The sequence below is a fragment of the Rhinichthys klamathensis genome, unplaced genomic scaffold (assembly GCF_029890125.1).
Source record: "Rhinichthys klamathensis goyatoka isolate OS25496 unplaced genomic scaffold, OSU_Roscu_1.1 h1tg000331l_1, whole genome shotgun sequence".
Classification (NCBI taxonomy): Eukaryota; Metazoa; Chordata; class Actinopteri; order Cypriniformes; family Leuciscidae; genus Rhinichthys; species Rhinichthys klamathensis.
The window spans coordinates 1069224-1093649 of NW_026606846.1; the positions used below are offsets into that span (position 1 = coordinate 1069224).

The following is a 24426-nucleotide window of genomic DNA, read 5'->3' on the forward strand; positions in this document are numbered from 1 at the left end:
TATATTTGTAAGGCTGTCTAATTCGATCCAATGGCGGCACTCGATTAGCGGTGAAGGTCTCACGCGTGCTCCGTCTCTTCCCATGGCAAAGGGATTTTTAATTAAATGCAATACATTTTATCTTATGTATTAACTCGTTTCATCTGACTCCATAAAATGAAAAGGTTTTTCAATGATCTCTAGACCGATGCCAGAACCAGCAGAAGCCAGTCTTTAAACTCATCAACTGGGTTCAGAGATGATCACGCCTCTATTGTGGTCGAACTGTGAGTCATGTTTCCAGACCTCAACAGTGAGATCACAGCTATAAAAACACTACGGAAATCATGTAATGTCACACTAAGAGCACAGCCCAAACACACCTCGCTGTAAAGAGAAATCTATTTATTATTAAAATTCTCATCATTTGGCCAAATATTCCTTTCTTAAAGTTAAACTAAACTAAAATAATCGTTAATGGAACCCAACATATTATTTTACAGTTCGCATCCCTAATCATTACCTCCTTTGTTTCTGCAACACTGACTGCAGTCTCATAATTAGTGCAAGCTGACAGGTAATTCACTGCTTAAGAAAATTATGATTTAATGAGATGATCGAAAAGAGTAAAATTGTCCTCATTTCACAAACAACAGTCTATTTTAGCCTATTATGGCCCATGTCGGAAGTCACTCTTAGGATCGTAATGGCTTAGATCAGTACTATTTCACAATGACAGTATGAAGCCAGAGTCCAAATTAATCTCTGAAAGTTTTGTCTGTTTTCTCACCTGAACTCTTGACAGTGTATGTGTATGTGGTCTTTATTTTAATCTTATTTTCAATTGCTATTTGAATTTTACTATTTTATTTCAGTAAACAACTTAAGGTTTCTATTTCACTTACAAGACTTTGTGTTTATTTTAGTCTGTTCATAAGCACACCAATATTGAGATAAGGGTTTATTGAAATAAAGTTAATAATATTCAGAGGCTACTTAGAGAGATCTAACAATAAACTAACCCAGGGCCGCTCCCGCTTAAACCTAAGGGAGAGGCGCTACATGTGTATATGTTAAAGTATCATGAACCATGTAACACACATTTTGGCGCTGTCACACTCCTGACAATCTGAGTGTGTAAATCATTGATATTTATTGACACAATACCACAGTGAAGTGTCTTTACATGTGTGTTAAACATGTCTGAGAAGTGTATATTGTGAAGCGCACTGCAACACACATCTGCTCTGAACACAAGGATATTCTTTGGCACACGAGAGCATTACTGCTAGTTTCACTTCCTTATTTTAGCAGTTTCCTGCATGCCGTTCAATTCTAGAAATAAAACTAAAGCAGATATTAATGTGTCTCAGGGAGTGTTTCTACACATGGATTATAATGTGCTGTTTACTCTGAGGAAAACAGATCAGATCCAGCCTCCTTTATCAACACTACAAATGTTCTGGAAGTGGATCTGGGATGTATTTCTCAAGCACCACTGATTTAACTTCCGCCTCCCTGAACTTCTGACCACTGTCTCAATGGTGTTATTTCTGGAGACGCACGTCACTCCTCTCCTCACAAACTTGCACTGGTTTCCAACAGCCGCTCGCATCAGATTCAAGACCCTGATGTATTCCTACAGAACAACCACTGGCTCTTCTCCTCTACACCTAAACTCACTACTCCAGACCGATGTGTCTCCAGAAGCTTGTGTTCTGCAGGGGAACGGTGTCTTGTGGAGCATCATCTCACAGAGACACAGAATCACTTTCACAGACCTTCACCTGGACTGTTCCTGCTGGAGGAATGACCTGCCCAACTCAACCTGAGCTGACGAGGCTTTAGCCATCTTCAAGAAACGGCTGAAAACACATATATTTCATCAACACTTGACCCTTTAATACTCACACTTACTATTATGTCTTGTCATGTGATTCCCTGATCATGTGTCTTGTTTTTATTGGTTTATTGTGTTCAGGTGTCCCTTGTTTAGTTATTAGTCTCTGTGTATACATGCCCTCATGTTACCATTGTCTTTTGTCTAGCTTTGTTACTTGTAGCCTCTGTTGGTGAGTTTGTGATGGTCATATTCAAGTTTTTTTTAAGTTTCTAGTCAAGTCGGGTCTTTGTTTATCTTGTATTTGTCCATATGATGGATCTAAATAAGGCCACATTTACACATGGCCGGGTATTTAGAGAAACGAATATTTCCCCCTCCTCCGTTTTCAATAATAACTTTGTGCACACACCCGCATAAATACGCAGCGAGCGCCATCATATCTATGCCAAACCTATGGGGGGCAGTGTAGGGAGAAGGATAAAGCCATGCAAGCCAATCAGAATCGACAAGAGAGAACCTAAAACCCCGTTTCTCCCAGTTGACACGACAACAGATAACCGGCGTTTTCAGAAATCTCCACTTTGGCCGGAGTTTTTAGAAATAATCGTGTAAATGAGAGGCCAAACCGCGGGGAAATATCTGCGTTTTCCCTTCGTGTAAACGGGGCCTAAAACTGCACACGGGTTCTCAACTACAACTCGCTTCAGTGGACTTCGTTACAGAGACATTACAAGCTCATGAAGGGATATTATCATATTTGTAACAAACATCTGAGGAAAGGAGACTTAATAAAAACATTTGCAGAGGTTTATTAAGAAAATTAGTATCAATCATACAAAATGAACAAAACATGCTAAAAACAGGAATGAACAAGATGCAATAATCCTCAGATCATCTCCATCACACAGAACAGAGAGATGATTATACAGTCTGAGTCTGTCCATTACTGTATTTAATATTATATTTTAAAGCAGTTTACAGATGAAGCACAAGAAAATGACTTTCAGCACTGTAGGCAAATATATATAAAACCCATAAAAAATGAAAATAAATCTGGCCTTTTATATGTAAAAACATTTTAATCTAAACTTGATGGTGTCACTATTTCTTCAGGATGATCAGAGTTTTTTCTCTGTTTTCTGAGAAGAAGAAAATAAACCAATGAACAATCCTCTGAGTTTCTGCTATTGTAAATATTGCTGCAGATTCTGAACTCATCCGTGTTTTATTGTAATATTGTGGGCATCTCTATTTCCTCCGGGCGCTTCGAGTCCTTCCTCCCTGCAAAATAAAAGCATTGCCTGACCTCTCGTATGTGTTTCTCATGATTGCAGATGTTCAGATCAGATGAGTGTGAATCTTCAGATTGTGTGCGGCTCAAACTCACCAGCTCTTCTTGCACAGATGATCTGAAGAAGAATCACAGTAGGAGCAGCAAACACTGCGATCTCAACAATACTCACAATCACTGCAGGAAACATGAGAGGAAGAAGAGAAACTGGACATGACTGAAGTCAAGGGTCTTCATCTATCAACAGTTCTTGATGAAGCATTTACAGACTGACTGATAGTGTAATGTTATAAAGCTGTCAGTATAAATGAACGTGTCGTACCTCTGTATAATAATCCAGCAGTTTCTGATGCTGGATCAGCTGGATCTGTGGATCACGTCTGTTAGTTCAGTTCAACACATAATGCCACATATACACAACATCATCATCACATAATACTGGAGCTTCACATCACAGAAATGAGGAATATGCAGAGGTGGGTAGAGTATCCAAAAACTGTACTCAAGTAAAAGTACAAGTACTTATAGAAATATTTACTCAAAGTAAAAGTAAAAGTAATAATCTTAAAAGTTACTTGAGTAAGAGTAAAAAAGTATCCAATGAAAAAACTACTCAAGTAGTTAGTTACTAGTTACTTTGGATCACATAGGCCTATATATATATAACATGATATTATTTAGATATTTTTTCATTTAAATTACTTTGCAACAAAAACAGAAGAGAAAAACATTATTTCTGTATATCTGTATATTATATCTGTAGCCCGAAAACCATTGCCTGTCCTTTGGTTTGTATAATAGTTGTTCGATAGGAGGATTGGACTGTAATAGGTGATGATGTGTAATTTCTAGCTTTCCTCAATGGGGTGTCGATCAGAACACACTGGATTCAATCAGTTCCATGCAAAGGAGGTTTATTGTTGACAGTTTTGGCCATGCACAAAACAGCAGTACATAGGTTGCTTAAAGTATTTATCTGTGTGTGTTTGTGTGGTCTACAAAGGGAAAGAAATAAAGGTATATATATTAACAAATGTCTCTAATATTATTATACAAACATTACTTCCAAATCTACATTCTTCAAATAAAGAATTATCAGGTTCGATTCTATATTAAATAAAGAAATCAAAATACAAGCAACGAAAATATGCAACACCGCCACCAGGTGGTCAGAAATGGCATAACATTCAAAACCGAAACCAAATCTGAGGTAATTTAAATGAACGGCACATAATCATAAAGATCGCATCATTGAACTTGAAATAACAAGAGTTTCAAATACTAATGTAACGATCACACATACATATGCACAATCAAACACTGGATGCAATCTCAATATTATAAATTGCCAGTAATATCGAACATAAACGGCACATTCACGAGCCCTTAAACTCACGCGATTAACGGATTCATCTCTCTTAAACATGCATCACTTTATGAAAGTATGACATCAAGGCTTTACAGCTCCTTAACAAGTATTGATAACCAAACTAGGTAAACAGTCAACTTACATATATTTATTGACGCAATTCGCACACACAGTCTTGCTTGTACAGTCCCGCTCATACAGTCCCGCTCTGTGCTGATGATGACTGAAAGTAAGTAGCGCATGCGCACATGACTCGGCCTTTCCAACACAGCCGCCCCCAAATTTGGTTACAAATTTGCTCCATTGAAAGGCCGACACTATATGGACTACCATTAGTCACTAGTGTGGCTTTCATCCCCTTCATCTCGGATCTCTGGAAGAACAATCAGTCGAGAGATGGGTCTTGTGTAGACTTTGTCCTTAATCTGCACCTCGACCGTTCGAACCCGATTATCAGCCCCAGGAAAGACATTAGATACTCTTCCGATCTGCCAGAATGAACGGGGTAACTGAGGGTCAACAAGCATGACGATTGTTCCGGGTTTAATGTTTACTGATGGATTCTGCCACTTTCCCCTGGCCTGCATGTCAGGTAAGTAATACTTTATGAAGGCCGTCCAGAATCTATCAGACAATACTTGTGAATGCCTCCATCTCCGTCTTCCTAGGAGCTCAGACACTGGATAGATGACTTGGGGTAGGGACCCATCTGGCCGCCCCATTAGAAAACAGTTTGGGGTGATCGGATCTGCATCAGCAATGTCTGCTGAAACGTAACCAAGAGGTTTGGAGTTGAGGATGGCCTCAATCTCTATGAGGACAGTTCGAAGCACTTCTTCAGTTACTGATTCTGAGCCCAGGGTTGTATAAAGTGCGGCCTTTACTGAACGAATCTCGCGTTCCCACACCCCTCCAAAGTGTGGGGCAGCTGGAGGATTGAAATGAAAGCTAATTTGTTGCTTCGCTAGCTGCTGTTGCAGATCACCACTGAGCTGACTGAAGGCTTCTTTAAGCTCTCTCTCACCACCTCGAAAGTTGGTGCCTTGGTCCGAATATAGCTCTGCAGGTTTCCCACGGCGACCTATAAATCGACGTAGTGCCATGAGAAAGGCATCACTATCTATAGATGTCAGCACCTCAAGGTGCACTGCCCGGGTGGTCAAGCACTTAAATAAAAGTCCCCACCGCTTCTCCGTCCGACGACCTATTTTGACCAGAAGAGGCCCAAAGCAGTCAATTCCGGTTGAATGAAAAGCAGGCTTGAACAACCGAAGTCGTGGTGGAGGGAGATCAACCATTTTCTGGGAGGCTGGCTTCGACCTCCATTTACAGCATTCAAGACATGTTCGCTGGTGCTTTCTCACTGCCTCTCGCCCTTTCAGTATCCACACCTTTCGTCGAAGCTCTGCAAACACTCGCTCCGGTCCTGGATGGCAAAGGCGAGCATCATATTCCTTTATGAGTAGCTGAGTGTTAGGGTGACTGGAATCCAACACGATAGGGTGTACTGTGCTTGGGTCTAATCCTTCCACCCGCCTTAATCGTCCTCCAACCCGTATTACCTCACTGGTTCTGTCAAACTCTGGGGAGAGACAAAGTAAGCGGCTGCTAGAACGAACAGGCTTACCATTTTTCAACAGATGGTAGTCTTCATGAAAACTATCCAACTGGACCTGTCTCAGCGCGGTCAGTTCTGCCTTCTGGTAAGCACTGACTGGAGGGGGGGCACTTTGTTCTGCCGCCCCATGCAACTCCTGTGCTACTGCTTCGACCAAGTCTTTCCAGCTATTAAACTTACTACCATCTGCTGTCACTGGTGCTGAGTTAATCACGCCACAGAAGGCACTTCGCTTTAATTCCATAGCGTCATCAGGCACTAAGCTGCGCATAACTGGTGGTGCTGGCCAAGTACTCTGAGGTTGGAGGAGGAATTCTGGCCCTTGGGTCCACCGATTGGGTTCAATAAGGTCCTTCAGGCTCTTCCCACGGGTAAGATCATCTGCAGGGTTCCTGACAGAGTCAATGTAATTCCACCCTTTAAGGTCCGTCAATTCTTGAATCTCTGCCACCCTAGTGCCCACAAACACCTTGAAGCGGCAGGATTCGGAATGTAACCAGTGGAGGACAGTTGTTGAATCTGTCCAGAAAGTGACCTTCTGGATCTTCAAGGTGAGCTCATTTTCAGCCAGCTTGGCCAACTGCGCTCCTATTAGAGCACCACACAGCTCCAGTCTAGGAATTGAGCACTGCTTACGTGGGGCAACACGTGATCGGGCCATGAGGAATGAAATGTGTACCTTCCCGCATGAATCTTCTGCGCGAAGGTAAGCGACTGCCCCATAAGCCTTCTCAGAAGCATCGGTGAAGATATGGATTTCCCGAGTGACCTCTGAGTTGTCCATGCTGGATGGAAGGTAGCACCTAGGGAGTACTACAAGAGGTAAGTACTGAAGCTCAGCTTCCCACACCTTCCATGCCTGCTGAAGATCATCAGGAAGGTGTGGATCATCCCAGTTCCTGTTCTTAATCCAGAGCTGTTGAACAATCACCTTGGCTCGTGTGGTGAAAGGAAGAATGACACCAAGGGGGTCATACTGACTTGCTAACACACGATATATGTTCCGCATCGTCAGAGCACTGTAAGTAACAGGTCTATGCTTAAATCCTAGGTGGTCCGACTCGCAGTGCCAATTCAGTCCCAAGGTGGATTCACGTGGGTCTTCTTTATTATGTGATAGCCACAGCTCTAGCTTGGGAGATCTGGCCTCTGGTGGCAAGTGACTGACGACTTCTTGCGCGTTGCTGGCCCATTGACGGATATCAAACCCTCCGGACGCTAGCAGCTTACGAAGTTTATCTAGTAACTGCCGTGCCTCTTGAGCCGATGGGAAGCTCTGTAGACAGTTATCCACATAAAAACAGCGTTCCACGGAATGTCTCACATCTTCATCCGCTGTGCTGTGCGATGAGACATGTCTTTGGAGGGCGAAGGATGCACAGCAGGGACTGCACGTGGTTCCGAACGGCAGCACCTGCCATTCATAGATGTCAGGGGGATCGCCCCGTCTCATGCCACGCCAGCGAAAGCGCAAGAGGGGCTTGTCTTCAGGTAAGAGCAGAACTTGGTGGAACATTCCACGTATATCACCGCTGATAGCCACACAATGCTCCCTGAAGCGAAGTAGAACACCTAGCAGAGAAGGGCTCAAAGTTGGACCAGGCATCAAGGAATCATTAAGGTTCAGTCCTTTATATTGGTAAGAGGAATTGAACACAATACGGTCCTTCTCATTGTGACTGACTAAGTGGTGCGGGATATACCAGGTCTCCCCTGTCATAGTGCTTGCAGCAGCTGAGAGTTTGGTAACTGCTCCATTCAGTTCTAGCTTTTCAATTTCAGCATTGTACACGGCTGCTTTCTCTGGATTTTTGGGTTAGTCGTCGTTCCATACTCCGGAGACTTGGAACCACAGCCTCTTTCGGAGCACAAAATGAGGGTGAATCCTTTCTGCGCAGCAAGGGTTTCGCGTAGCGTAAGATTCCATTCACCTCCACACGAATTGTCCTAGTCTCTAAGAGGTTAATGGCCTCCTGGTCCTCCCTGGACCTTGTCACCTGCTTTTCTCAACGGAAAGGCAAAACATCAAGTTGCCATAGCCTTTCAACATCTCTTTTGAGTTCTAGTTCCGCAGGGGTGAGAGACAGGAAAAGGCACTGCTGTGGCTGCAATTTGGTCTCCAAGATCTTGGCTGGTCCCTGCAGTGTCCATCCTAGCCTTGTCTTTATGGCTGCCGGACCACCAAGTGGACCAATTCGGACAGGTGCAATTGGTGTGATTAGATGTGTGTTATCGGCTCCGATGAGAAGTAAAGGACTCACTCTTTCAAAGGCCTGCAGGGGGAGATCTTTAAGATGCTTGTACTTCTCCAGCAAACTGACAGGATAGGAGTAATCGGCCAGACCAAGACGTTTCGCAGTAAATGCTGCATTGATCTTAAAGGTCTTCTGTGGTTGAGTGGCAGGAGATATGTAGAAAGTAACCGTGGTACCACTGATGGTCTGCACATCTTGGCGGATAGTCCGCAAGGCTATGTTTTCGGCTTGACCTTGTATACCGAGCTCATGGGCGGCATCAGGAAGAAGAATAGTGCGCTCGGACCCGTCATCCATGACAGCATAGGTGTCGAGCGTCTTGCCTCCATAGTGCAGCAAGACCCGGATGACCTTTAGGAGAACACGCCTGCAGTCAGTGGGTCTGTCCAAGTACAGTGTCTCAGTGGTTGAACTAACAAGGCAGGAACCTTCTCTGGTACTCTTTGTGTTGACCTCATGCAAGATTTGTAAGTGCTTCCCTTTGCAGATGCTACAAGGCTTCTTGAGTGTGCACTGGGCTGCTTGGTGTGCACGACCACAGCGCCAACAACGATGATTGGTCTGGATCCATTCAATCATTTGCCGTTTATCTAAGGACTTAAAAGTGGGACATTGACTAAGATAATGGTCCTCGTTATCGCAGTAAGGACAAAAAGCTCTAGGTGGGAATTTAGGTTTCTCCGCTTCAACTGGTCTAACTTGAGACGGTGCTGAGGGTATCTTTGTGGCAATGTCATCCGCTCCATGAAGGATGGTAGCCGAACGAGCAGTGGGTTTGGTTTCTCTCCAGCGTTCTGGTCTCTGGCTCTTGTAACTGATCTGTGTTTCACTGCTTTGACACCAGGCCTCATACTGAAGCCACTCAGAAAATTCACGAAGGTTATACACAGACCCAGGACGGTGGTACATCTGTCTTCGGAATCCTGATCTCATTTCAGCAGGTAACTTACTCAGCAATCTCTCTACATGTGACCCACATCGAAGCTGGGCTTCACCTTCATCTCCAAGAGTTTCCAACATACCCACCAAAGCCCTAATCTGTAGAGCGAATTTGTCAAAGGCCTCAGTATCTCCTCGTCGGATATCTGGGGAATCCATCACTTTAGCAATCTTCTTGAGTGCCAACTTGTGAGGCTGGCCAAACCTTTCATTCAGAGCAGCCATGGTAGCAGAGTATGGAAATGGGGAATTGAGATATGAATCTGCCACCAGACGAGCTTCGTCTAGCTTCAAATGATCCAGCAAGATTTGGTACCGGAACAGTTCTGTGGCATCTGATGGTAGAAGGTTCTCAAGAGCTATCTTTAAACGAGTAAACTCACTGGGGTCCTTAGTGCAAAAGTTGGGTATGGTTGGCACTGGACCTCGGTAGGTGGTTTCTTGTCTTGCAGGATTCACATTAGAGGCATAAGGATCTCTCCGTACTAACTGTGGCCTTATGGGTTGCTGGGACTGAGAACGCACCTGTGTAGGGTAATCTAAAGTCTCTCTCGGGGACTTGTACAATGTCCTGGAATGCCAGTGAGGGACAGGAGTATCTGCTTGGAGGCCTGGCATAGGACGAGCTATTCTCTGATAAAGAGGGTGACTTGGGTTTTCAGGATGCTGCCAGGAAGGGAATTCATGGCCAGCACGTGCATTACACATGATTGGCTGAATGTGTGATTTAGTAGGTGCCGCCGCTAAGATCTGATCTTTCATTATCTGAAGTTCACCCATCATTGTTCCCAGAATGTCTAACATTTTAGAGTCACCTATTGTAGCAGGAAGGGGCTGATGTGGCTTTAGAGGTGGCGCTGTTGTGTAGTCTGTCTGGCAACGCTTACACTTGGTAGGTGGGGGCAAAGATGTAGACACCATGGAGTGTGGATGGTAGGATGCCGTTCCAGGATGTGGGAGGAGTCTATCCTGTGCAGGGAAAGATGTACTTAGTAACGGCGTGGACTGATGTGCTTCCCATGGCCGATGATATGAAGAAGTCTGAGGACTATTAACTGACTGCACTGGAGCGTAGCTGGCGCTAGGTTGTTGCAGATCTATGTTATCCATTCCTTGGATAAAATGATCCCTTTCCCCAACTATGGGCGGCCATTCATCCACTGTGTCCCATGGATCTTGACTTATGGGACTAGTTACTCTGGTAGAAGGTGAAGGGATGTTCACTGCAGCATCTCCAAGCCACTGTGTATGCTGTGTTGTGTGAGGCGATACCGGCTGGCTGCCTGCTCTACGATGTACAGTTGTAAGATCATAATATTTAAAGTAAACAGGAAGATGAACTTGACGTTTGGGTCTGACAATCTGTGAAGATGCTTCTTCAGGTTGCATAGTGATACTGATCAATTCTTTGTCCATGAGAAATGCCAGATCCGGCTCGAAGGACCATTTGTTCGATAGGAGGATTGGACTGTAATAGGTGATGATGTGTAATTTCTAGCTTTCCTCAATGGGGTGTCGATCAGAACACACTGGATTCAATCAGTTCCATGCAAAGGAGGTTTATTGTTGACAGTTTTGGCCATGCACAAAACAGCAGTACATAGGTTGCTTAAAGTATTTATCTGTGTGTGTTTGTGTGGTCTACAAAGGGAAAGAAATAAAGGTATATATATTAACAAATGTCTCTAATATTATTATACAAACATTACTTCCAAATCTACATTCTTCAAATAAAGAATTATCAGGTTCGATTCTATATTAAATAAAGAAATCAAAATACAAGCAACGAAAATATGCAACACCGCCACCAGGTGGTCAGAAATGGCATAACATTCAAAACCGAAACCAAATCTGAGGTAATTTAAATGAACGGCACATAATCATAAAGATCGCATCATTGAACTTGAAATAACAAGAGTTTCAAATACTAATGTAACGATCACACATACATATGCACAATCAAACACTGGATGCAATCTCAATATTATAAATTGCCAGTAATATCGAACATAAACGGCACATTCACGAGCCCTTAACCTCACGCGATTAACGGATTCATCTCTCTTAAACATGCATCACTTTATGAAAGTATGACATCAAGGCTTTACAGCTCCTTAACAAGTATTGATAACCAAACTAGGTACACAGTCAACTTACATATATTTATTGACGCACTTCGCACACACAGTCTTGCTTGTACAGTCCCGCTCATACAGTCCCGCTCTGTGCTGATGATGACTGAAAGTAAGTAGCGCATGCGCACATGACTCTGCCTTTCCAACAATAGTATAGTAACTTATACAACTACATTTGGATTATTAGACAATGTCGTAATAAAGTGACTCTATGGAGTTTTGCATTCATATGTAAAGGGATGGGAACCATTGACATGTGCTCGCAGTCATGTCATGCCAAACACAACCAACGATCAAATGCACGTATCTTCTTCTGTCTGTTCTCCAAAATGTATTTAAATGTAGGCTATATTTATGAAAGCATCTTTAAACTGGTTAACTGAGTCTAATAAGGCAGGCAAAAGCATTCGTTTTCAAGTCGAGTTCGCACGCCACTGCGCAATACACACATTGTGTGTGTACACACATTCATAAACTGGACGATGATAGCTTATTTAATGTATAAAGTAATGTATATGTCCAAAAAAGGGTAATGTCATACTTTGTAGTAGTGCTATATGGCGTAATAATCTGTTTGTTTGTAAAATGTATTACCTGAATGGAATGAAATCGAATGTATAGTCGTGTGGAATAATTCATTCATAGGCAGCTTACGAAGTAACATACGAAGATGTTCAACTAATAAAGATCTTAATCGCTGGCAAAAAATATGATGCATTTGCAGATTTACTTTCTAGACTGTACTGTAGACTGTGGACCGCCACTTCATGCAACGCTCTTGATGTTCTTAAAGTCCTCGTGAACCGGAAGTTGCAAACGACTTTTCTCCAGTGTTGTGACGTATTTCCGAGAGAAACGGAATACTAAATGAGGCAAACTAGTGGGCGTGGCTTTTTTTCCAACCAGCACCTGATTGGATCTAAAAATTCAGCCTGTCTACTGTCCGTTAGAGGGGCGTGGTTACGGATGTTAAGCAGACGCCCCAACCGTGAAACCTACGTCATCAGGGAAGGTCCTCCAATGCAGAGGGGAGGGGAAATTTCAGATTTTGATTAAAGATTACGAAGCCAAACTTTTTTTTTGTTTGGATTGACTTGCATGGATGAATTGTTCACCACAAAACGATCAATTTAGGCAAACAAAGTAAGTATGGTCAATTTTGAATTCATGGGGACTTTAAACCTTCCTGTTACGACTCCGAGACGAGTGCGTGCAGGAAACTGAACAGATCATTCAAACTGATTCGCGAACCGATTTAGACAGATCTGCCCAACTTGTTTGATGAAGTCTTTGAACAGAATCGACTCAAAAGAGTGATTCATTTGTGAATTGAGCATCGCTCATGCCCAGAAAAAAGAGAGAGCGCGCAATAAAATACGCTTTTAACAACATATTGCATTAAAATAAAGTAACGAGAGGAACGTCGCCAAACGTAACAAAGTAAAAGTACAGTTTTTTCATTAGAAATATACTCGAGTTAGTAAAAGTACCCACAATTAAATCTACTCTTAAAAGTAAAAATTTTCCAAAAAAAATACTCAAGTAAATGTAGCGTTACTAGTGTACTTCGTTACCACCCACCTCTGGGAATATGTGCACGAGTCTGTCATCTATTATCTTCTTACTTCAATCTCAAGCTGTCAGGAGGAGAATGACTATCACCATTGACCAAAAATACATATATATCTGATGCTTTATTCATTCATAGATATTCATGTTAGGTGAGGTTCTAGCAGTCTTGCATTTCTTTGCTTTGAGGTTTTAATACTGAGTTGATGAACTATCGGCTGATTTTATTGGTGTGATCAAACCGCTGAAGCGAGAGACTGATGATGTGTGACAGTGGTCATGTGATCATGAACCTTGTGTAGGAGCTGCTGCTGTAGATCGGCTTGATGTCTTCTCAGAGTTTGAGCTTCTGACTGGAGTCAGTGTTGGTGAAGCCACTGGAGCTGCAGAAGATGAACGTTCAGACGCATCACCTGTAGGACATTAACATCATATTTTCATATTGATCATGACATGCAGTGTGTGTTCAATCATCACAGCTTACAGTGGCAGTAGTGGAGAAGAGAGATGTTACTGTATCATTTATTCCTGGTTTATATGAGAGTGAAACACAGTTGAGCTGCTGCAAATAAACCTTCAGCTTGAATGAGTGACATAAGCCTTATAATTCCTAAAACCGGCCTCCTACATGGGCAGGGGCGGCGCCAGGGGGGGGGGGGGGTCTTGGGGGGTCTCAAGACCCTCCCAAAAAATGCTTTGACCCCCCATTTGACCCCCCATCCCCTTCCTGATTAAAAAAATATATATATCCGGGATACATATTTAAAAATGTTTTTATAACATTTTATAGAACATTGAGAACAATAATAATTAATAATTTATTCGACATACAAAATATATAAACATAAGAATCACGTTCCCTCTAAGCTGCGCGCGTGCGCGGTCGTGCACTTCTGATGCCGCGGCCGCGCAGAAAAGAATAATATGCCACGCAGAGGACTGACGCGAAATGTGTGGGGAAATCCATTTGATTGTATGTGAGAAATAATTGCAGTGCTCAAACTGGTGAGTGCAGTTAACAGGTTTCAAAGAAAGAGAATGATGTGAGCGCGTGTGATTGGCAGTGAGTCGTGTTTGCGGACGAAATAGCCTATCTCAATACGAGAGGCGACGAGAAACGCAAAGACATGTGAAATAAAATCACAATATCATGTTTTAAAGAAGAGTGGTTTGATTAAAGTGGTGGAAATAACGGATGATGGACACAGAACGGTAACAATTACACACCCACCCGCGTGCAAACTCAAAATACATCATTAGTTTACATAGATTTAAATAGTTTCAGGCATGGTTAGATTAGGCTACTATAAAAGAGTTCACTTGTTCACTTTTCTTGAAAATATTTAGCTATTAGATCTAGCTATTTACAGTAAATGCTTCAGTTTGTTTTCATATTATAATAATATAATATGAAAACAAATTGAAGCATTTAAACTGATATATTATATCACTTCAAATACTTCAATTCATTTTTTTATATTATATTATATTATATTATATTATATTATATTAGGCATATATTTTATTATATTATAAGCCTAAATAAAGAGTATTGTTTAGGGCTCATTACCATTAAAAAGTTTGAAACCCCCTGCTAAAGAAAATATAGGCTAGGAAATTCATAAGCTATAAACAATCATTTAACTTTGATGGTTTAATGCTGCCTGTACAATTAATTGACTGTACAAAAACACTTTATGGTTTTCCTAAACCATCTCAGTGTAACAGCTTAATTTTCTTTCATAAAATATTATATTATTGTAAAGAATTGAACTGTCCTGCAGACGATTTTGTAAATAATTTTTCATAGGATTTCTTAGTAAAGACTGGAAACAGAGGACACCGAGGAATTGGAGGATGAGGAAGATACTATTTTGTAAATATGTTTTCTGTCATGGGTGTGGCTATGGCAATTAAAGTTCGAGCATATTGTTTGCAAACTGCAATTGATTAATTAATTAAAAACAAAGTAGTTGATATGCTGTGTTGTTTTTGTTGTTAAGTAGCAGCAATATGCAGTTATTAGCTGTGTCCACTGTATTTTTTGTTGGTTTTCATGAGACCCCCCTTGAAATGACCAGGACCCCCCATTGCCCCCCCAATCAAAATTGTCTGGAGCCGCCACTGTACATGGGTCATACTAGGCTTTAATACACTCGTCTGCTTTATGCAGTATATCATGTGTGACCCATGTAGGACGCCAATATGGGGAATTATAAGGATTGTTATGGAGTTTATGACTTTGACCACTAATATTTTACAACTCCAAAACTTATGAAGCATCAGAAAGAGTAGAGCCAATCTGTGAAAGTTTTTTTATATAAGAACATTGATAATTTAAGCGATTGTATTTCTGTTTGAGAATGTTTGACTAAATTGCAACTTTCCCTCTATCTACGATGTGGAATCACAAAAAGTATTAACACAAAAAGTAAAGGGGTGCTGTTTTACACTTAAAGGAACACTCCGACTTTTTGGGACGTTAGCCTATTCACCTTATCCCCCAGAGTTAGATAAGTCCATACATACCTTTTTCATCTCCGTGCGTGCTATAAGTCTGTTTGACGCACCCACCGCTAGCCTAGCTTAGCACAAAGACTGGATGTAAATGGTTGCAGCTAGCATACTAATCCAAATAAGTGACAAAATAACGCAAACATTTTCCTATTTACATGTTGTGATTTGTATAGTCACAGAGTGTACAAAAAACAAAGTCACATGAGACACAGACATATTTTAACCGTATAAATACTGGGAACTATATTCTATGAAGGCGAAGCACTGCTACTTGTGCGGAGTGATAACTGCAGCACCTGAGACGCGCCGTGGTGAGGAGCAGAGAGTTCGCTCAGGTGCTGCGGTTATCACAAAAAGTCGAAGTGTTCCTTTAAACTATTACAGCAGAATCACAACTGACTATTGCACTGAGAGGGGCATATTCATTAAAGCTTGAGGCTGTTAAACAATGCCCCACACTACGGTAAAACCTGCTGATAAAATAAAATAAATAAAAACAAATAAACCTGCTGATAAAATTTTGATTGCGCAAAAGTAAATTCTAGAGGCCAACTTGCTAAAAAAGTAAATACGGTACGAGTCATTTAAAACAAATACAGGAAAACCACTTGTGATCAGTTTTGAATGTTTGTAATTGACAATTTATATACTAGTCGATTACGCCGTTTACATATTGTTTATTTTTGTTTTTGTACAGTTTGCAAAAACTATAGTCTACGAGCGTGCTCAAACATGCTCACATAGGAATTTATGAAAAACATGGGCTAGCATAAAGAGAATTAAATCCTTCTATGCGACTGTTTAAGACTTGTCACGATGTGGTTGAGACAAGGAAGTAGCAGGATCCACTTGCAGCACACTTTATTAAACAAACTTCAAACTTGACAAGGACTCAGACAGGGAACAGGACTCAGAAACAGAACAACCAGCATCAACACTACAACATCAAGAACTCACAAGGACTGGACTGAAACACAGGGCTAAAATACAAGGGCAAACAAGCTAAACAAGATGACAAGGGGGCGTGGTTAATCGGGGACACCTGGGAAGACTAATAGAGATAACGGGGAGCGGGAAACAGTACTAAACCAAAAACACAAAGAACAGGGAAACAGAGAATACATAACAAGACTAAACCAATCAAATTTCATTTAGAACATCTTTCTGCTATGTCTACGAAACATCGTTATGGACATGTTAGGACTTCTGAAGATCTCCCTTGTGTAGATTCTCTCGGTTGAAAAATGCTGTTTTGTAATTTACACATCTGAAATTAAAGGTACACTAGTTTTTTTAAAAGTATTTTATTAGCTAAAATCAATGTCTTTATTCATAAATATGATCTCATTGGTGTAAAATTAGCTCCACCAATGATCTGACTTATCCTTGTAAGCGGAGAATTTCTTATCTTTATTTACATGGGACGGGTAAGTCCATGGAGAGCTCCGTGTCGTTCCGCCATCTTGAAAAACTATAATAGCAGAGAGCAGAGGTGGGTAGTAACGAAGTACATTTACTTGAGTATTTTTTTGGAAAATTTGTACTTTTAAGAGTAGATTTAATTGTGGGTACTTTTACTTTAACTCGAGTAGATTTCTAATGAAAAAACTGTACTTTTACTTCGTTACGTTGGGCGACGTTCCTCTCGTTACTTTATTTTAATGCAATATGTTGTTAAAAGTGTAGTTTATTCTAAGCGCGCGCTCTCTCTTTTTTCTGGGCATGAGCGATGCTCAATTCACAAATGAATCACTCTTTTGAGTCGAATCTGTTCAAAGACTTCATCAAACAAGTTGGGCAGATCTGTCTAAATCGGTTCGCGAATCAGTTTGAATGATCTGTTCAGTTTCCTGCACGCACTCGTCTCGGAGTCGTAACAGGAAGGTTTAAGAACATCAAGAGCGTTGTATGAAGTGGCGGTCCACAGTCTACAGGACAGTCTAGAAAGTAAATCTGCAAATGCATCATATTTTTTGCCAGCGATGAAGAACTTTATTAGTTGAACTTGAACATCTTCGTATGTTACTTCGTAAGCTGTCTGTGAATGAATTATTCCACACGACGATACATTCGATTTTATTCAGGACAAGGTAATACATTTTACAACCAAACAGATTATTGCGCCATATAGCACTACTACAAAGTATGGCATTACCCTTTTTTTGGACATATACATTACTTTATACATTAAATAAGCTATCATCGTCCAGTTTATGAATGTGTGTACACACACAATGTGTGTATTGCGCAGTGGCGTGCGAACTCGACTTGAAAACGAATGCCTTTGCCTGCCTTATTAGACTCAGTTAACCAGTTTAAAGATGCTTTCATAAATATAGCCTACATTTAAATACATTTTGGAGAACAGACAGAAGAAGATCCGTGCATTTGATCGTTGTTTGTGTTGGGCATGACATGACTGCGAGCACATGTGCAGAGTTTTAACTCTTTCTAATCTGTCAATGGTTCCCATCCCTTGAATGCAAAACTCCATAGTCACTTTTTTCCGACATTGTCTAATAATCCAAATGTAGTTGTATAAGTTACTATACTATTATACAAACCAAAGGACAGGCAATGGTTTTCAGGCTATAGATATACAGAAATAATGTTTGTCTCTTCTGTTTTTGTTGCAAAGATAGCTTATCTAATTATGATAATAATAGTCATTTAAATGAAAAAAAAAAAAAATCTAAATAATATCATGTTACATATACAGTATATATATATATAGGCCTATGTGTAAAGTAACTAGTAACTAACTACTTGAGTAGTTTTTTCATTGGATACTTTTTTACTCTTACTCAAGTAACTTTTAAGATTATTACTTTTACTTTGAGTAAATATTTCTATAAGTACTTGTACTTTTACTTGAGTACAGTTTTTGGATACTCTACCCACCTCTGGCAGAGAGGGACAAAAAGCACTAGCCTAACGTTACCTCAATGCGTTTTCGCTCAGAGCCGGCTGACTGAACCCCGCTGAAGCGGACACAAGGAGGTCTGTGAGGGGCGCTTGTCACGACCCCGGCACATTTGAAAGGCTGCACTGCACTGTACTTCATAATGCAATCCTCGTCACCAAAAAGCATAAACATTTTATGTAAAAGGAAACGTGACCGGCAAATTCAAAACGAGGGTAAATATTAGCTTTTAATATTAGCTATTAGCATAACAGTAGAACATGTATAGTTAAACTCGATGAAGTGCTATTATAATACATGTCGTAGCTTGTTGGCACATAACGGTTACCGTAGTTGCAACACGCAATTGAAAAAGTGAGGCGCTAATTAATTTAGCTAAAACTATGTTTAAATTGTTTGAATTCATTTTAGTAACATACTTGTTATTATTCTATATTTATAATCATTTACTTTAAAAATAGAGATTAGTTAATTTTATAGAACCGAGTTAGTGTGCAAAACAGCTTAGAAATTATATTAAATGATTTATTTATTTATTTTGGAAAATGTAAAAATGCAGTTTTCTGTGATGGTCGTGTTTAGGTGTACGGGATAGAATATGCTGTTACAGACAAAAATCATTATGGCTATGACTATATTAATAAACATTATACTTTAGGTCACCGTTAAACAAAATCATTACAGTAATCTACTAAAAGATAAATAGAAGATACGAATGTATTAAAACTTTAAAGATTTTAATTTAAACATTTTTTTTTTTCATTTTAAAAGATTTAATTTAAACTTTTACGATTATGCTTTGAAATAAATTCTTAAATCTAGGCTAATGTCCTATAGCCACCATATGTTAAAACATGTTTAGACTATGTTCTCTTAGCAAAACAAGAGTGACAATGATGTGATGCACACCCTTGTAAGATTTTGTGTAAGGCAGAGACCTCCTCATGAAACTGACGCTCACAGACCATGCCTGTCATGCGCTGGGACTATGAGAGAGAGAGAGAGTTTTGAGTTTTTCACAACAACTTTATTTGACCCACAGAACTTCATATTATAAATGTTACATTTACATTATAAATAATCACTTGGGTTGGGTTCTAGGGTTGCCGCGGTGAGGAAAATTTCCCACCGGTTAATCGACGTGTCACAACACCGGTAATACAGTAATAGACCTATATTCCTCGAAATAAGCGTCAATTGGCAATTCAGCGTCAATTGCTTGAATGGACAAAAAACAACAACTCGGGTCGCTGATAATAAAACTTTTATTTATAGACAGAACTTTTATTAACATAACGAACGAATAAAAATAACCCCATGCATAGGCTGAAAATCGTCAAACTGTGGGCCCAAACAAATAAGAACCATAAAACATTTATTAACGAATAAGAAAATAAAACAGGCCTAAATAAATGACACATTCTGCCATTATCTTGCTTTTCTTTAATTTGACTCGTTCTCATCTCCACACGTGCTAAATGGACTCCTGATGCTTGCTGATCTGTGACGTGACTGGCTCTTGGCACGCATTGCGCAGTTCAGTTTTTAATTATAATGTATGCTCTCTTCTGAACTAAATATTTGATCATTATTATTTTTAATTAATTCAAATAAATATTTTAGCAAAAACGAATACTTTAAAAAAGTCAAGACATCGCAGTGTCACGGTGGGAAAGTGATGTCACCGGTGATGGGGCTTAAAACCGGTAACACCGTCAACACCGTCTATCGCGGCAAGCCTATTGGGTTCTCCACACCCAACCACTTATTCCAATACTAAAGCAAAAAACAACATTCCATCCACAACTGTGCAAATAGCTTCATTACATCCCCACCTTTGCAAAAAGCCTTCATAATCATTAACCAACTTATAAAACTTAAAATCAATCAGAACCCGACTTTTCACCAAATTTTTAAAAACCATCTCAACTTTTTGCCCTACTAAACCTTCTAACTTCTTTTTCCTTGAGATATAAATAGCTCTTTTAGCTTGTCCAATCAAGAAGTTTAGCAACTGACATTTACTTCTTTGTGCCGCTCTATAACATGGGCCGAGAATAAAGCTTTGAGTGGAGAAGTTTTCACCAAAACTTAAAAACATTAATTTAAGTATACTAAACAAATTCTTCAACCACATTCTAAAAAGCAGTGAAAAATCGTTTCCCTTATTTCACAGAAAGGGCATTCATCAGACACATTAGAATTAATCGTATTCACAAAAGCATTTACAGCAACTGTGCCGTGCAATATTTTCCACTGAAGATCACCTGTGGACTTTTCTAACAGTGATTTATACAGAATTCTCCATACAGGTTTTACATCATCTTCCAACCCCAGTTTTTCTCTCCACACTGTATCCTTTCGTTCCTTAAGAATTGTTTTATTTAACACCTTTACACAGCATTTATATAACACTTTACTTTGGACCTCTTGAAAGTTCAGATTCTCCAGACTTTCCAATTCCAAAAAGCCTCCATTTAAGCCCTTTAAATCAGGAGTAATTAAAATGACTGGAAATGGATCTAAAATAATAGAAGCCACTCTACCATTATAATAATCTTTCAATACATTTTTTTCTTCTACTGTCAACCTTTGCATTAATAACTCTAACATTTTTCCAACCTGTCGTACAGACTGAACTCTCAAATGAGAGGCCACAGCTTGAGAATTGCTTAGCTCAGGACCACCAATGTCCATTAAATTATGCAATTTTAATGTTTTGGATGAACACAATATTTGAGATAGTCCTGGTGTGACTTCACAAGCCACATCCAACCTCGCTCCATGAACAAGAGGTTCCTCGAGCAGCCAGTACAGAGATGTTGTGTCTTGCCTCTGTTTTCTAAAAAGTTGCCAGACATTAAAAAGTCCTTTGTAGAATTGAATCGACGTGTTAAACTGTAGTTTGCTGAAGTCTGTTAAAAAGAGTCCAGAGTTCAAGTTCAATCCACTCACATGATTAAAGATAATATCGGCTACTTTCCTCCAGACCAACTCCACTGGTCCCGTCAAGTATCTCTGTATAAACAACAGTCGAAAGGCCGCTCTTCTGCTGGCCAGATGTATGAGTCCTTGTCCGCCCTTCTCCGTGGGCAGAAACAGTACGCTCTGGGCTATCCAGTGAAAGCCATTCCAGAAAAAGTCTACTATAATGGCTTGTAGTTTAGCCAAAAGCCCAACGGGAGGATCAATACAAGTCAAACGGTGCCATAACATTGATGCAACCAAATTATTAATAACTATAACTCTCCCCCTGAATGACATCTTCGGCAAAAGCCACTTCCATTTTTCAAATGTTCCTTTTACTTTTTCTAAAATACCTTCCCAATTTTTTTGTAATACAGATTCATTCCCAAGATAAACTCCCAGATATCTTATGCCATCACTTTTCCAGGACAGGCCTCCTGGTAATTTAGGAGGACCTCCATCCCACTCACCACACATCAATGCCTCACTTTTTGACCAATTTACTTTGGCTGAAGAAATAATACCAAATTCATCAATAATTTCTTTTAATACCATTATGTCATTTTGATCATTAATCATAACAATAATGTCATCAGCATAAGCTGATAGCTTCACTTTTTCACCTGAGTGTGGTATAGACCATCCTTCAATACTATTTCTAATTTTTACCAGCAAAGGTTCAATAGCCAAGGCATAAAGCATTCCTGATAATGCACATCCCTGTCTGATCCCTCTTTTGACTTTAAAAGGTGCACACAAACCTCCATTTATTTTCAGCACACTCTCAATGTCCTGGTATAAAACCCTGATCATAGCAATAAAACCTGAGCTGAACCCAAACTCCTCCAGTGTACGCCAGAGATAGCCGTGCTCAACCCGATCAAACGCCTTTTCCTGATCTATTGAAATCAGACCAGTGTTTAAACTCAATAACCTAGAGACTTCCAAAATATCTCGAATTAAAAATATGTTATCAAAGATGGACCTATTAGGCACACAGTATGTTTGATCATGATGAATGACCCTACCAACTACCTCCCTCAGTCTTATTGCCAAAACCTTAGATAAAAATGTTAAATCAGTGCACAGAAGTGAAACGGGTCGCCAATTCTTTTATATCTTTTAAATCTCCCTTCTTTGGCAGCAGAGTTATGACTGCCCTTCTGCAGCTCAACGGTAGCAAGCCATCAGCCAGACTCTCATTGAGGACTGCAAGCAAATCATCCCCCATTACTGACCAAAACATCTTATAAAAGTCGATGGGGAGACCATCCATTCCAGGTGCCCTGCCACATTCCATGCTCTGCAGTGCAATCTGCAATTCTCCTGTGGAAATGGGCTTCTGAAGTTCAACATTAACTTCATCTGGCACTTTCGGCAACCCTGTATGAAACGAATTGACTGGCTCATCCACTTCTGGGCTCTCACTCCTATACAATTCTGAATAAAAAGACACTGCCCTTTTTCTAATTTCCTTAGGCTCTGTTATGTCTATTCCAGTTGTTGAGTATAGCGAGTGAATATAACAATACGTTTTTTATATAAGAACATTGATAATTTAAGCGATAGTATTTCTGTTTGAGAATGTTTGACTAAATTGCAACTTTCCCTCTATCTACGATGTGGAATCACAAAAAGTATTAACACAAAAAGTAAAGGGGTGCTGTTTTACACTTAAAGGAACACTCCGACTTTTTGGGACTTTAGCCTATTCACCTTATCCCCCAGAGTTAGATAAGTCCATACATACCTTTTTCATCTCCGTGCGTGCTATAAGTCTGTTTGACGCACCCACCGCTAGCCTAGCTTAGCACAAAGACTGGATAAAAATGGTTGCAGCTAGCATACTAATCCAAATAAGTGACAAAATAACGCAAACATTTTCCTATTTACATGTTGTGATTTGTATAGTCACAGAGTGTACAAAAAACAAAGTCACATGAGACACAGACATATTTTAACCGTATAAATACTGGGAACTATATTCTATGAAGGCGAAGCACTGCTACTTGTGCGGAGTGATAACTGCAGCACCTGAGACGCGCCGTGGTGAGGAGCAGAGAGTTCGCTCAGGTGCTGCGGTTATCACAAAAAGTCGAAGTGTTCCTTTAAACTATTACAGCAGAATCACAACTGACTATTGCACTGAGAGGGGCATATTCATTAAAGCTTGAGGCTGTTAAACAATGCCCCACACTACGGTAAAACCTGCTGATAAAATAAAATAAATAAAAACAAATAAACCTGCTGATAAAATTTTGATTGCGCAAAAGTAAATTCTAGAGGCCAACTTGCTAAAAAAGTAAATACGGTACGAGTCATTTAAAACAAATACAGGAAAACCACTTGTGATCAGTTTTGAATGTTTGTAATTGACAATTTATATACTAGTCGATTACGCCGTTTACATATTGTTTATTTTTGTTTTTGTACAGTTTGCAAAAACTATAGTCTACGAGCGTGCTCAAACATGCTCACATAGGAATTTATGAAAAACATGGGCTAGCATAAAGAGAATTAAATCCTTCTATGCGACTGTTTAAGACTTGTCACGATGTGGTTGAGACAAGGAAGTAGCAGGATCCACTTGCAGCACACTTTATTAAACAAACTTCAAACTTGACAAGGACTCAGACAGGGAACAGGACTCAGAAACAGAACAACCAGCATCAACACTACAACATCAAGAACTCACAAGGACTGGACTGAAACACAGGGCTAAAATACAAGGGCAAACAAGCTAAACAAGATGACAAGGGGGCGTGGTTAATCGGGGACACCTGGGAAGACTAATAGAGATAACGGGGAGCGGGAAACAGTACTAAACCAAAAACACAAAGAACGGGGAAACAGAGAATTCATAACATAACCCCCCTCCTATGGGCGGCTCCAGACGCCCAATAAACAGGAAACAAGATAGTTCTGGAGGGTGGTGGAGCGGAGGCGGTCCCGGGGGAGGGACGGAGGGCCAGGTCCGCGCCGGCAACGGGAGCTGGGTCTTGTAAGGGCCGACCTGGGCCT

General features: G+C 40.4%; 1 protein-coding gene across 3 annotated transcripts in view; it reads right to left on the reverse strand.

Annotated features, from left to right (window-relative positions):
* Positions 1-2946: 2946 nt before the first annotated feature.
* Positions 2947-24426, reverse strand: part of LOC130105977 (uncharacterized protein DDB_G0271670-like) — a 174826-nt gene continuing 153346 nt past the window's right edge. For 2 of the 3 annotated variants that reach the window (XM_056272172.1, XM_056272173.1), the window contains 4 exons: positions 13292-13411; positions 3436-3480; positions 3210-3290; positions 2947-3103 (listed from right to left, as the gene is read on the reverse strand). In XM_056272172.1, coding sequence (XP_056128147.1) covers positions 3048-3103; positions 3210-3290; positions 3436-3480; positions 13292-13411 — 302 coding nt within the window. In that variant the 3' untranslated portion in view covers positions 2947-3047. The remainder of the gene's footprint in view (positions 3104-3209; positions 3291-3435; positions 3481-13291; positions 13412-24426) is intronic. The other variant, XM_056272174.1, reaches the window with a different exon arrangement.